General features: G+C 43.1%; 1 protein-coding gene across 3 annotated transcripts in view; it reads right to left on the bottom strand.

Annotated features, from left to right (window-relative positions):
* slit1a (slit homolog 1a (Drosophila)) overlaps positions 1–15,908 on the bottom strand; it is an 81,866-nt gene that overhangs the window by 24,148 nt on the left and 41,810 nt on the right. For all 3 annotated transcript variants that reach the window (XM_029520842.1, XM_029520844.1, XM_029520843.1), the window contains exons 5-10: positions 10,997–11,068; positions 10,145–10,216; positions 8,856–8,927; positions 7,946–8,109; positions 4,349–4,496; positions 43–114 (exon numbers count right to left, since the gene is read on the bottom strand). In XM_029520842.1, coding sequence (XP_029376702.1) covers positions 43–114; positions 4,349–4,496; positions 7,946–8,109; positions 8,856–8,927; positions 10,145–10,216; positions 10,997–11,068 — 600 coding nt within the window. The remainder of the gene's footprint in view (positions 1–42; positions 115–4,348; positions 4,497–7,945; positions 8,110–8,855; positions 8,928–10,144; positions 10,217–10,996; positions 11,069–15,908) is intronic.

The following is a 15,908-nucleotide window of genomic DNA, read 5'->3' as shown; positions in this document are numbered from 1 at the left end:
CTGTATTTTTTATCCCTGATGTGAGTGTACATGCGTACTTACATCCTGCGTAGTTTTTTGTAGGGAGAGAAGGCTCCAGGAGGAACAGACTTAATCCCATTCTGCTCCAGACGTCTGGAGGAAAGAGGAGAGGAGAGGAGAGGAGAGGAGAGGAGAGGAGAGGAGAGGAGATACCATCAGTTAACCAAACAGTAAACTTCTCCATGGCAACAGAACGGAGTAATCTCCCTCTCACCTCTGACCCTTAGTGATTGGCCTGATTATATTAGCGGAGAACTATTCCCCAGCTGTAGTAGGTCCAGCCATGTTGGAGTCATAACATCCTCAGAACCAATAAACAATATGAATGTTAAAGTGCTGTGGTAAAAGGCCAGAGGGAAACTAAAGCTCTATCTTGGTTTGTAGGAGGGTGTTAAGACCTTTAGCTAAAAGTCATATTTCTTCTTGGTATAACATTTACAGTTTCCAGCACTAATGTTCTCATATGAGATCCTGAAATCAATAATGATCTCACTTGTTTGTGCTCTCTGTTGGAATTGGTCATTATCCTCTGTGCCTGCAAAGTGTCCAGTGAAACCTTTGCAGCCTGGTGAAATATTACTTCTTTTAGTTTACTTTTTCCTGTGAGCCCAAGAGCTGCTGATGCAAAGTTAACAAGAAAAAAGAGCTGACACAGTCTCACCATAAAAAACTGTCAAAGAACAAAATGAATATACAGGCAAACATACGCTTGGTCATTTAGTACAGAACAGCCACAAAGTCTAATCAGTATCAGATGGTCCCAGGGAAACAGGCATCAGTAAACCCCATTAGTGTGGGCATGCATGTCTGCGTGTTTCAGGCTAGCTGCTACTTAGGACCCAGCTCAGCCCCAGAACAATTCCCTGGTGTAGCTGACAGAGGGCTGTTTATCTGCAGGTCAGTTCACAGCTTTTAAAACTGTCCTTAACAAGGCTTAGCGGGACCCAGCAGGAGCCAGCTGTGAGCCTGTCTGGTTGTCCTACCATGCTGCCTCCCAGAAGAGGAGCTGGCTGCAGCACAGGAGGCATGGGCCCGTGTGAGGTGTGGTCGGCCAGCAGCGTTAACTTTATCTCAATCACTGGATGCTTTTTGCCACCACATGAAAATGTGAAATATTTAAAAACCTCCAAAACACCTTGGCAAATATACTGCTATTGATGGATTTAACCATAGCACAGTTAAGTCCATGATATTTTGGCACAGGACCATTGCCACATGATTTAATTATTGTATTACAGACATTTCAGATTTACTATAAGCCTCCGAAGCCTTGGATTGGGCCTTTGCTGTGTTTATGTGTTTTCATGGGGGGTAAATGTTTTGTTAGACATCAGCCACAGTCATTTAACAGTTTCTAGTTTCCAAATTTTTCAATTTTAATCAAAGGAGTGGCCCACATTTATGGAGCGATATGGGAGTGCAATTGACATTCTTAGGATAGCAATGAGTAGAGACCACAGATTCCTGTGGTGGACGTGCTCGCTCTGTCTTTTTCTGTCTGCCTGTCACAGTGCATCCATGGATTTACAGCAATGGGACAGCGCTGTGGTTCCTCCGCCTTCACCATGACGCAGAGTGCTGGGCCAAGTGGCTTTAGTGCCTTTGCTCATCAACCAGTCTGACACTCTATGTGCTGCTTGCATATGTGTCAGTGCCAGCAACGCACTTGTTGGAACCCTGGTGTGTTTGAGCATATATATATATATGTATATTTAAAAAAAAAAAAACAAAAAAAAAACAAAACCCTCCTCTGAGTCAGATGAGGGTTTACAAACTCACAATGCCATCTGACTCATCTTATCTTTTCCATTATTGCTTCTCACTGATCGATCCATGCAAGGGACTTGATCCCTCCCATCAATAAAGGGGCTGCTATCCGATTACTAAAGAAATAAGACATAATCTTACAGAGTTGTTTCAGATGGACAATCAATGATTCCCATCTAATCAATCAGACAGAACACTTGTACATGTGTGTATGTCCGTGTGTTTCTCTGAGCTGGTGTTTGTGTCAGCCCAGTCAATAATCTTCATCCTTTTCATTAGGGTCTAAGCATGGATTTCATTAAGAGGTGCGTGTTTGGTGCGTGTGTCAAAAATGGACAGCAGGACTGCAGCAGTGGATGAAAGACATGGATCTGAGATTTTTTGTGGCAGCTTAGACATTGCAGACAGGGACTAGGGTGCATAATAATCAGCTGTGGTACTGTTTAGGCTAACTGGGCCTGGTCTCACAAGAGAAGAGTACAGAAACCAGCTCACATCCTCACAGCCATAAACACCACACTGGCATTCATTAGAACAGAGCAGGGCAGGGAGGTTGCAAGTCTCCGATTTGTACATAATGAGAGCAGCATGTGTGCGTTTGTCTCTCTGTGTGTGCGTGAGTGTGAGTTTCCGAGTGCCTCATTAACAAGGCATTAGGCTGGCCTTGATACCCAGCAGCCCGCCTTGCTGTAATTGAAACTGATTTTATAATGAACTTCAAGCACAGATGAAACCTGCTGCACCAAATTACTGAGTGAATCCACACCCCTCATGCCCCCCTTCTCTATTTCTTACTCCGCCGTTGAGCTGCCTCCTGAAATTTGCCTGTGGTGATTTGGCAAGCAGGAAGGAGGGAGAGAAAAAAGGAGGAGAAACGGTGAAGGAAAGAGCCTTGTGGGAATATAACCTGCAATGTAAGGCTCTGATGGGCACGACAGGAGGAATGTGGATGATATAAGCCGACGTTTCACCCTAGCCTTGTAAAAGATGAATCAGGACATTGTAGAGTTTATTAGCAGGACACGGTTAAGCACCAATTAGATGGAAAGGGCAGGGAGACTTTTAAAAATGTCTCTACTCATCTGCTATGCAGAGGGAATCTACTGTCTATAAAACCAGTCCATGGTAGAGCTATCCTTCAGCCTGTTCTCCCATCCATGCTGCTGGTTATTGGGCTCATAGATCATGTCGGTCTCTGTGAGATACGCTGCTTGTGGACATTACTATTCCAGGGCATGCTGAAGAGGTAAAGCGTGGCAAAAACTTAAAAGCAATGGTCTGGCTGAATTATTCACATATTAAAAGTCATCGGTGCTCACACAGGACGTGTGTGAGGACTGATTTAAAATATCTCAGTATTTCTTTCGTGGTCATTCAATTAGGTAAGAACAGACAGGAGTGTGAACTGCATGTCCAAATTAGGAAATTGAGCACACCATCACACTAGAAATGGGTCAGGGTTGTTGGGGAACATGGGATCTGTGACTTCCATGCTAGTTGGGTATTTATAAACAGACCCCATGGGGAGGAGGAGACCTAGAAACTTGTGTCCTCCTAACTACATATAAGCTTCTTGGAAGAACAGGCAATGCGACCACTGGATTTCTCCCTCCATCCTCCCCTTTTCTCATCGTGCATAAATCATTATGTTACTTTACCATTTCATGAAGACTTCAGCCAGGGGAAGAAAAACCCAAAGATAAATAGTATAAGAGTGCTAACTTGAACAGTCCAGACATGCATCCCCATGAATTGCAGCAGGCTGATAGCATGTGGGCTGTAAACGGTTAATGCCCAGACAGATGTTGCAGGACTGATAAACTGAGAGAGGGATGTCAGCTAAGAGCTCACATGCGGTTCACAGCCATCTGAGCCGATAAGAGCAGGCAGTCTCACTTTAAAGTCTGCTCTAAGTCTGCATGTGTCTCTCAGTGTGCAGCTAGCGGCTGGATGTCTCCCTGTCAGCTGATGCATGGTGAGAAAAGCAAGCTAGAACAGCATATGTACATAAAACATGCATGCTTAAACTCTCTCAGACTTGCTAAACTCCTGCATGAACACACACAGACAGGTTCATATGGAAAACACAGACACATCTTAAACATACAAACTCCAACAAATGTCCTGCAGTGCCATTATTCAAAGGACAATGAGGCATTTCTCTGAAATCCACATCTGTCCCATCAGTCTTCTGCTCAAATTGCACCATCAGATGTACACAAATAGCATTAAGTAAAGGTTTACAGGAAAAAAATATTCGTTCTACATCTAAATTTATCTGTATATTCAATCTGATATTAACCTCTTGGGAGATTAAATTAAATGTGTCATGATGGCTTTAGATTAATCAAAAACATATAATGTAGGGTTCAGCTGCTTATGCTTTCTAACATCCTAAATAGATATCACAACACTGATTAAACAATCAACCTCTACACACTGATATAAAATTAGATTTAGTGATATGAAGAATTAATTCAGTCTACTTATCAGTGGGACAAAAGGACTGTGCGCCTTTTATTAGCTTTTAATAGCTTCATCAATCAGGTATTAGTCTTACATCTCGGCCATAGTGTCAGGGAGGTTGGCTGGGATGGCGGTGAGACCTTTTCCTCGACAGTCCACAATGTTGTTACTGCAGGTACACATGGCAGGGCAAGAGCCTCCACCAGTGCTGCATGGCTGCAGACTGGTAGACTCCTGGTGACCTGGAGAGGAAAGCGAAAGGAGAAGAGAAAACTGCATGTGAGATGAAACAAGTATGATGAGGACTCAGCAGCTCCTACAGGTGTGTGAGCAAGGGTGGATATGGTTAGTTTCAGTGAGAGAAGTAGGATCTAATCAGGAGTACCGAGGGAGATTTCTCATTGGAGGATTTGTGCAGCGACACAGAAAAGCTCTTGCACTCAAATGGATCTCTGACTCTTCCAGGATCATATCGTGAAACCCTTTCTGCTTTATAAAGTGAATTGCAAATGAACACACGTTCCCAGAGATGTTTTGACATTGAGAAAAATAGACGAAAAACATCTTACTCTTGAGTTCACTGTAAAGCCGTACATCCTTGAGAATCAATGAGCATGAAACTAGGTTATCTATTAAAGGAGTGCCACAGTATATTGAGAAGAAAAGAAAGACATGAATAATAGAGTTGGAGCAGCGATTGAAGGCCTCCCGATAACATTCATTGATCTCCCTGCAAATTTTCCTCCTGAGTGTGCGCTCCGTGTGGAATTGATGCCATTCTGCACATTCAGCTTTACAGCCCCCACCTCTTCTCTTCCATTCGTTCTAAAACACTTCAACTTTTCAATTTGCATACAAAGCACACAACCCATCACACTGTCTCTAGATACCTGTTCAAATAGCTGTGGTACTGTCAACGATGTGGTGAAGAGCAGGCGCTTGTGCTGCCAGCTTGGCGTGTTTGGTATGTGGGGATTCTGTGTGTGTGTGTGTTTCTAACCCAGATAGAATGAATAAAACAGACTTTTAAATGGCCTCATTTACACAGCATTGCTAATCCAAGTTTCAAACCATGAATATTTGATTACCTTCCTATCTATGTATCGCTGGTTTTCCACACAGGAAAATGTTGGAGAGAGTGAGAGTAAGGGGGGGCAGATATTCAGAGGGGAGGAAGACAGAGTAAGTGATGGTGAAAGTCAGTGACAGAGAAAGTACAGTGCTCACAACTCCACTCCCTAAAACAGAACAAAGTTTGCTGCCAAAAATTCTGCTTTACCATGAAATTACTGGCTTTAGCTCTGGGGCCATTTAGCTAATAACCAATGTTTAAGGTCAGATTTCATCTATCTAGCCAGTCACAATCAATAACCCAGAGGAATGGGATGCTTTGACAGATCTGGGAAGCAGGTAAAAAAAAAACCAAAAAAAAACAAACTAATAGCATCAAGACTACACAGTCGCTCAACCTGCGTGATCTGAGGCCCTGTGATCTAGGATGGCAGAGGTTTGACAGATCTGGGATCAGGTGCAGGGCAGAGAAGAAGTCCCCTATGATCTAACATGGCATATTTGACAGGTCTGGGATCAGGGAGAGTGCAGAGCACAGCTGGAGCGGCCTTAACAATGACAGCTCTCTGACAGGTATACTTGAGGTGAAGCTGTTTGATGTACACTCGTCCCATGTTCTTTCTAGTGCTGTTTTCCCCATTATCGCTGCCGTCTCTACCACCTTACTCCTCTCCTTCCTGCTGCTCTTTCGCCTCACTCTCCCTCCTTTGAGTGTCCTCATTTTCAGCCTGTCCACATTCATATTTCTGCCAGTGGCTGCAACTGCAATCCATTTCCTCTGGTCTTCACATTTAACCTGACTCTACCTAATTCTTCTCACCATTTCAAAATGTTATCAGTGGCTTCCTCCCATTTACTGCTTTCTTCAAATACCCTGTTAGCACTGCGGTTTTTCCCTCTTTATTCAGTTCATACATGTTTCTCACTACACATGCTCTATTTTATTCCACTCCTCAAACAATTTATTATTTCATATCTCATTCATCAATTCAAACATTTTTTACTTGATTTATTATTCCTTGGGAACAAGTCGTTCCTTTTCTGCCACATAAATCGGCCAAAACAGCTTCTTTAGTTGAAGTTTTAATCATGGACTATTTGTGCACTATTTAAATAATAGGTTTACTCTGCAAATGTTATTTTAAAAATCCAATTTCAACTGGTATTATTCTTTTGCAATCTTCTTTGTCCTTTTTTGTAAATAAGCAAATGGCAATAAAAATTCTTATCTTTTTCATAAGCGAAATTGAGGTTTTTTAGGCTTTGCATGTGGAGTTGATTGAGGACAAACTACTTCACTTGGAAAAATGTGAAAAGGGTGAGAGTCAATGACTCATGCTGACCGCTGCAGAATTTCATCATATGTTGCAACAATTAATAACACACTGTACCCAGTTTTCCTTCTTCTCACAACAACATGGCTCTCTTCTCCCTCCTCCCCTCTTCCAACAAAACGCCACCCTGCCCCAAATCCCCTGCAGGTGGCCTGGCCTGGTCACAACACAAACTGCAGACGCACACAAACACCCAGCACTGAAGCATTGAAAACACACAAAAAAGTAGATTTGTGTGTGTAAAAAGTATGTATGTGTGTGTGTAAAGTACGTGTGTGCCAGTGAGCCAGTCCCTAATGAGTCCTTCAGTGAGAGTTCAATATTTGGTCACTCATCCACTTCAGCAGAAACTGGGAGCATGTGTTTGTGTGTGTGCACGTGTTCGCTTGAATGGATGGTTGTATTTACAAAAACAGAGCAATAGATTTTTAGGTTTATCCTGCTGTCTTGGCCAAAAACTCTGAATCACTATTCAAACTTAAAGGGAACCCATGAGTGTGCAATGGCTTTCTTAAATACAGAACAGTGGCCAATCAATTCTTCGATAATGGGTGCTAATGTCAGCAAACTGCAATCTGCAACCCCCATCGTTCAAAAATTCAACTTTCTGTATCTGTATCCTGCCAGACCCCAAAGTTTCTCTGACACCCCCTGCCCCCCTTCCATACCGTTACACTCCCACGCTTTGAGTCTCCCTCCCTGGGTGATGAATAGTTAATGATCTGTGCTGTCACGCCGTATGGCTGCATAAAAATCACAACCCATGAAGAGAGAGGGACACACACCCACAAACACACACAGGCACAAACACTCTGTGCAGCTGGTGTTGAGAACGAGATGGCCTTGTGGAGAGTGAAGGTTCTCATGCTGTTTTTCCATTGTCCTGATATGATAACCCCGATGCAAGTCATGCCACGCCCGCCTCACATGTACATGTTCCCTCTCTCTCTCAAACACAGCCAGCCCAAAGCTGCAATAAGCCATGTTCCAAAAGGTGAAAGGTCATGGATTGTGATGAGGGGCACTACCACTGCATTTTCACCAGCTGTGTGCTTTATGTGTGTCAGGCATTGTCCTGGAAACATGAATGGACCAGAGGAGAGCTGGGAGCAGACCTGGCAGCAGAAGACCTGTCAGGTGGTTGCCAGGTGAAGAAAATGGCTAACGCTTGTTGAGCTGCTGTACCAATCCACCGAATATTTTAACAACTAAGTACATAACATGGAATGTTATAGTTTTGGTATCTTGTTTGTGAAAATTAATATAAGTAACTCCACAAGTCTTACCTGAGCAGCTGAATTCATGTTTCTGCACCTCTGCCACATTGAGTCCTCTGAGCTCAGGAGGGGAAATGCACTGAGTGAATAAACCAATTGTTGGCCTCTGTCTGAGCCACTGGGCCAGCCAGGCCAGATGACAGTCACAGTTCAGATTGTTGGAGTGGAGACGGCTGTTGAGAAAAAGAAAACATTTAAACATGGATGGAATCAAAGATCCCTTCTGCATATTTTTTTGCAATCTAAACTACCACCTGCTAAAGATGTAGAAAGAGCATTAAAAGTGTCTATTCTTTCCAAGAACCCATTACACCCCATCCCTGTGGCGAAACACACTAAATAATATGCTTCATGGATGATTGTAAATGGCACATTCAAAAAAAGAGGAATACTAGAAAGGACTTTTTTAAACCCCAGTACTCCAAATACAACATTCCTGGAATACTGTGCCCGTCCAGAATAACTCTTTCTGTGGTGCGGTGGACCTCCGGAGCACGTACGCTAACTTGCAAACCCATGAGCACAGACACAGGCTATATAATGTCACCCCACTGGGAGTGAGGAGGCCCAGAAAGTCGCCACAAGAGCAGCAAAGTCACGACTGAGAGTTTCAGCAGGTATAATTCCTCTAGTTTGCACACAATGTCAGATTTAGTAATCACATATAATACACAAAAGGCCTCTGGGGCTATCTGGGCCAGCCGTGTGCCTTTTAGAAGGAGGGAAAAACGGCCCTCAGCATTGCTACAGACCGTGGTGTGGTTTTGTTATGGCCTTTTCCCAACAATGACAGGAAGAACCGCTTTCATTGACTGCAGCATCTTCTCTACTTCGTGTGTGGGGCTGTAGAACATAACTTAATTTGAAAGAAGACTTCAAAAGAGGTAGACAAGATTTTGTTTGCTTGATTTTGACTTACAAGGTTCGCAGTTTGGGCATGTGGTTGAAGCTGGAGACCGGGATGCTGCTGATGTTGTTGTTGTTCAGTGTTCTGCAAAAGGAAAGGAGTGAACACACTTTGGTTGTCAGCGCAGGGGCAGAAAAGGCATTTTTAAATTTATACTTCAAAAAGGGTTTTGTTGTGCCCATCCTCTTCCAGAACCCCCCCCCTTCACTTTGCTCTCCATCTCTCTTTATGGTATCCCACTGGGAATAACACCTCATTCCACCCACAGATGGAAGCCCTTGCACCTCCCAAGCACATGTACAGTCATGCATGCAAATGTACACCAAAGCACATTCACAAGCATCCCAACTTGTAGTCGACTTGCACACGCATACACACGCGCGCGCGCGCGCACACACACACACACACACACACACACACACACACTTCCATCAAACCCTGGGCATCAGCTGCAGAAAGAGAATCAGGTCATTTCAATTTAGCCTAATAACCCTTTACCATATTTCAACCTGCTCCCCCCTCTTAACACAACCTATTCTCCTCCCCCATAAAATCTATGCATACAGACCTCATCAAAGCAACACCCCCATCCTCTCCTACACCATTATGACAACCCTATCACTACATCTGCAATCCATCCATGCCATGAAAGCTGCCTTTAACAACTCTTTTTTTTCTTTTTAAATCTCCCTACCCCCTAAAAAACAACCACAAACCCACATGCACGATGGAGTCTTTTGCCATAAAAGTAAGAAGGCTGTCAACGTGCCTTTGTCCCCTGGTCAGCGCTGTTAGTCTACATTGTATCAGGTGGAGAGCTCGAACAGAGGCCTGTGATTATGATTTTTGACAGGGGATGATTAATTTAATAAAAACTGTGAAACATGGTCACCAATGAGCTCGGAGTGGAATGCTAAATTGAATTGGACTTCTGCTCAGGATTGTTGGGGGTTCCCTTGTCAGATGGCCTGCCCAGGGCTGGATTGGGTGTAGAAAGAGGTGGGGGAGTTGGTGGGTTGGTTGTTAATGTGATGGAGGGGAACCCTTCTGTCAACTGTGTGGAACAATGAGTTAATGGAGCTTGGTCTCCTTGATGCAAGCCCCCCTCGTGAGGCCCACTGGGGGTATTTTGGCATAATGACCAAGGCCATTCTAACTAATTAACGGACTATGCTATGAGTATGTATATTAGTTGTGGTTATTAGCAGAGCAAAATAATGTCTTAATTTAACTAAGAGCTTTAATGGGATGATATCAGGGGTGGGGGGAGCTGAATAAATAACATGACTTCAGATACTTACAGCACTTCCAAGCCTCTGAGAGCTCTAAAAGCGCCGTCCTCGATGCAGTTGATGTGGTTTTTATCCAGCTGACTGCAGAACAAACATAAGAAAGGGGTTTTGTTACACAAGACACATGCACAATCTTTTGGCCTCCCTGCGGGGTAGTTGTGATCATTAATACAGTCAGCACTACAATGACAGAGTACGGTAAATCGATAAAGGTCTGGTCGCCACAGCTCATGTAACCCCAAGAGCAGTAAAAGGGGACTTTAGTGATTGTTTATCGGCATCGATGCACTTCATATATCTGCATGAGTGCGTGAAAGCAAGTACTGTATACTGCGGTGAGGATGTAAATCACAGTTGCTACAAGGGACCGTTGGGGAGCTGTGTGTGTGAGGGCAAGGTAAGTAGTCCACTCCATCAGAGTGATATATGAGCCGCTGAACATGCACACATGAACACTCTTGCAGAGCATCATTACCTCAGGAAAAAAGGTTAACAGGCTGAAATTTCTGACATTGGTGTTCAGTTACTTCTTCTACACTCACTATTTATCATCACCAGTTTCACTGAGTTATGAATTACCAGGCCTTCTACAACAACTAATTAACTGGAAAATGGAGACAAATACACAGTTTACAGCTTACTAAATATGATTTCTTAATGTTTTTTTTTTTTTTTTTTTTCCGGGATGGGATATCCGACAAAACAATTTGAAGAAGTCCTCATGAAGTCTAGAAACTTTTGAAGGGCATTTTCATTTTGCCATTTACTGAGATTTTATAGACCAATCAGTGATCTATAATGAAAATGACTGAGTTGCTGCTCTAAGTAAGCACATGCGGCTGAAGAGGATGAAGCACTTACAGGTTTTTGATGTCTGTTGCGCCTCTGAATGCTTTCCTGGGGATGGACTGGATAAAATTCTCACTCAGATCTCTGTGGAGACAATAAACATACATTAGTTGGCCACCACATATCCATGAGGAAGAGCTGGTAGTGTTTGTTTGCTTCAGAAGGGTGTGTGTGATATTTAAAAAGCTACTTTTTCAGCATTAACATGTTTTTCCCTTGGAAATGTTTCATTTCCAGAGTTTAAAAGCTGCTTTTCACCAAGAAGAATTCACATTCTATTCAGTATCACTCCCGTTTTCCACCACACTCACTGGCGCAGAACAGAGGGCAGTGTTTTTTCTCTCCAATTTGTGCCAAAACCCCGAGGTGTGGTACTGCATGGCGAGCGCCACTCACAACGGAGTGGTTATTTTATAGTGGCTGTGTTATTAAGTGCTCACTCATGCTATAATTTGTTCTCTGGGCCTTAACCATACTTTGTTCTGAGGTGCCCAACTCACTGCCTGAACACAGAACTGGACAAACAAGCGGCAGCATAACGACTGGTGAGGAGTCCTGCAGGATCCTGCAGGGCAGATTAATTCGGATGCAGTTGCCCAAAGAGCATTATCTTTTAGAATTGGGCTGTGTGTGTATCCGGCACAAATTAGCCATTTGAAAAGTGCATGTGTGTGGAAAGTAAGAGAGTGACTGAACAGAGGGGAGGGTCAGAGAAGAGAGGAGGGAGGGAAAATGAGTGAAACACAAGTCGCCATAGTTTTAATTAGCAGAGTCTTTTGTTTGCCGTTTAAATGGCGAGCGAACCTTATTCTGAAAGGCTCTGCCCCTTTTCCACACACACAGACACACACACACATTATACACTACACAGAAAAATTGTAGGGCACCGCTTGAGAGGCCCCTGCCTTGAAACAGACACACATGGAGGGCTCCCACAGCTCGGACAGACGTAAACAGAGTACTTATGGTTGCCCATAGAGGGACCAGCACACCACCAGAACCTATAAAACGACACAACTATTTTCATAAGATTTTGATGACTATTACTTATTTAATGTTTATGTATGCCGCAGCACGCAATCCCACACTGCACACAACAAGTATCCACACTTATAAAACCCCATGGGGTCATGTGAAAATGAGTTCCCAAGACTCCCGCAACACATCAGTCTCACATAATGTCCCCATTGGGTCATCCTTTCCAATACTTCTCCCTTGGAATGAATATTGCACATTGTTTCAGTGGGATACAAAAGAGGGGAACAAAACACACCACAGTGGTTATGTTGAGCAATCTAGCTAATGAATGTGTGGTTGTGCCTTTATGGTTCAGCAGAAATTGAAAGCGCTCTGCAGGCCACTGCATAATGCACCACAATTAAAAATGGAATTTGTGTGTTTTGTTGCTGGTGTTTATGTATATTAAACCCAAGACAACTGTTGAGCTTACACCAAAAATCAGATAATGACATTTAATTGCAATTTGGAAAATCATAATTGAAATTTTGCTTGCCCACAATCACATGAAAGTTTCAAAGGACGTGGGCGCATGCACAGCCTACTGCAGCCTGTTGGAGTTGCTCCATCTGACACTGACCCCATTTTAAGGCAGCTGTATTTTTAGCACGACAGAAAGAAATAAGTAAAGTGAATGAACTAAAAACACGTGGTGCAGTGATCTTAAATGCATCACATTCCAACTATGGAGACGGCAGCCTAATTTGGCCACAACAAAAGTGTAACATATATGTACAGATGTGCAAATGAAGCAGACACATCGCTGGCTAGTGCTCAAAGAGAACATAAATATTCCATCTGATGGCGTGGTCTAATTTTATCATCTGAGGTTTTTGAGTTTCATTCCCTCAGTAGATCTGCAAAACATGTGCTTTCACCGAGATACACAGGCAACACGGTTAGCAGGCAATTGAGGCAATTACACAACAATAATCTGTCTGTTCCGTCAGTCTGCACATTTTGCAGAATCATATCGCAAACATCAAGACATCAAGACATCAAAACGGCTTCATGCCACTTCACAAGTAAGTATGGGAGCAAGGAGTGCTGTGCTCCTTCCAGCTCCTTTGTTCTCTTGGCAAAACCTTCTGAGCGCAGACTTGGAAGCTGTGTCAGTGTGGCACCAGGTCTATATTGGTACCTCTTATCAAGGTGGCTGCTCCATGTGAGAGGATTTTTTTCGGGTCTACATGGCCCTGCACTCTACCTGATGACTAATTAGTCCTTTCACCTTCTCCTCGCCTTCCCACAGCAAACACACACAGTGCCAGGATAGCACTGTTAGGGATCAGGAAGCAACAGTAGATTTTAAAGTAGGAATAAAGTCAGAGTGAGAGAGGATTGGAGTCAGGCAGGAGAGGCTGTAATGCAAGATGAGGCATGAGAGTTCTGACAATATAAATACAAGGCAATGTGTGTAAGTAGTAAAATCAAAGCTCCAGGGTGGAATCCCCAAACTAAAACCCCCATAATCCTGTTAGCACGCTATAACACGATTGGCTGGAGTTATCTACATGCTCCCACTGATGGTGCTGTTTGATTGGATTAGACGCTGAGGTTGTGGGAGGTTGCATCATAACTGTAGGCCTGTTCTGGGACAATGTGAGCCCAAAGGAATAAAGAAAAGAACCCCACAACAACCTTAAATGATGCTATCTATTGTGCCAGAAAGTCTGCCTTCCTTCAATTTACGTCTATTGCCTTTCTCAACCTGCCTGATACTTTTCTCCCCTGTAACAACTAACAGAATAATCACAGCGGTCTTGGTTTGGAGTCTGCTGTCTTGTGTGTCCTTTGAGAATTTATCAACGGGTTCAACTCCTATGGGAGCCAGAGCAATATTAAATTTAGCAACGTTACATTTCTGCATTTACACATTCTCAAAATGGCAAACAGAACATTTCTGTGGGAGACCATGCTGTATTTTGCATAGTCTGTGGTTGCCCCTCACTGGTATTTTCTAAGCTCAGCCCCAACTGTGTTGGCTCTGAGATATTTGACATTTCTGATTAGTTTGGAAACAGATTTTCAGGGAAGCACTGATCCTTTCAAAAACAGACATGATTATGTGAGAACAGAAACCACATAGAGGGATATTGGCCACAATGGTCTCCATCACTAAGTAATGACAGTAAATCTAATGTTACAGCCACTCAGCAAATACCACTGCAGTGCATCAGAGACCCAAACGTAGTTAAATCAACTAACTGGCATGGCAAGAAATGACAGAACGATTAAAAAAGATTGTTTTGTTTGGATTCTCTGAGTAGGTTTCCAAAATGTAAGTCAACTTTAAGAATCTGGCTCATCAGATTGTGAAGCACTGCAGGGGCAGAGAGGAGATAAGGTTAAGTATCAGAAGCTGGAGAGTAACTCTCATATATCTGTTCAAGGTAAAAAGACCATTGGCACACTGCACTCATTATGAAGACCATCCTGAGGCATGGCGCAGCCTCCAGCCCCAGTCCAGGCCCCCGGGCATCTCACAGTGCTGGAACGATGTCAGACCTGCAGCTATTTGTTTCCTTAATTCCTACACACAGTATGCTTACCACTTCTTTTTTTTTTTTTCATTACAGGTGTGTGAAACATTGTCGGAAGGAGTGAGAGCGAGTGTGGTTATGTTACTGTTCAAAAGCCTAGACCTGGTATAGATTTACCCTAATGCACTACATACCTCCAAGTGGGCAGTTAGTTCATTAATGTAGCCTGGCTCTCTTTAGGTGACGTTGCTCACAGTTCATTCCCATTGTAGCCTTAATGATGAAGTTACACACATGTTTTCAGGTGTGTCCTTGCCGTATGAACTACAGCACCTAACACTCTGCTGGCAGGATTTTTAAGGTTTTACTTATACAAGACCGCAAACAATGATATCATTTAGTCAGTGTAAAATACTCTGACAATAAACTTAGCTACTGATAGGCTTGTTTACAAGAATCCCTGCAGAGGCAATATCTGGAATAATTAGCAATGTTATCAGACATAGCTCAAGGCGCCTGGTCTCCAGATTAGCCGCACATTGAAGGTAATGTCTGGTTCCTGTCTGATTCACATCATTAACCTCTGATCTCTATCTTAGTACACTGCAGGAATACTGTATGATACAAACACTTATTTCAGCTGTGTAACCAACGGTATGTTAATTCCAGCAGTCCAAAAAAAAAAAAAAAAAGAAAGAAAGAAAGAAAGAAAAAAAGATTTTTATGCCTTTCATAATCTCGCTGTCAGTTCTTTAATGGTTATTTCTCACAGCTGAAGGAGTCTCTGGGCATGCTGCAAAGGCTCAGCCACCTCAAACCCTCAGGGCTGCAGGCTCCACAGTATAGAGTCTGTGGGTAAGTAATGGACAATTTCATATGCACAAATGAAAACATGCACACATGCCTCAGTGTGAATGTAAACAGCTGCCTCTTTAATGACTTTAAGATTCCATAACCTCTGCAGACTCACTTGGTTGACATGAGTGGTCAACACAAGGGATCTCAAATCGAATGGAATGACCTGATGTTTTGGCTTGAGAGGTTTAAAAGTACATGCTGTGGAAGTGGATTTATGTGGGAGGAGGCACTCTCAACTTCACAACACCTTTTACTACTCTATATTAAAAGAGAAATACTCCCTCAAGTGTAAAAATGCTGATTATTTTTGGACTGAAGTATGGCTCGGGAGTCTTCCCCAAATATCTGACATAAAACTACTGCTACAGAAGATGATTAGCTAATTGTGAAGCTCTTTTTTGATTTGGGAAGCAGAGCAAATGATTTGGCAGTGGTGGATAGAAGTCTTTCAACATGTAAGTGACACTTCATCTACAGTGCTGCAGACATGACCTGAGTTCTCCTAATGCTGCTTTCAGAGCTTCTCTTATTTTATCGTTGTGTCTGTTCAGTCCATCTCTCTGTAT

Source organism: Echeneis naucrates, chromosome 15, assembly GCF_900963305.1.
Source record: "Echeneis naucrates chromosome 15, fEcheNa1.1, whole genome shotgun sequence".
Taxonomy (NCBI): Eukaryota; Metazoa; Chordata; class Actinopteri; order Carangiformes; family Echeneidae; genus Echeneis; species Echeneis naucrates.
This window is presented reverse-complemented; position numbering and strand designations above follow the sequence as displayed.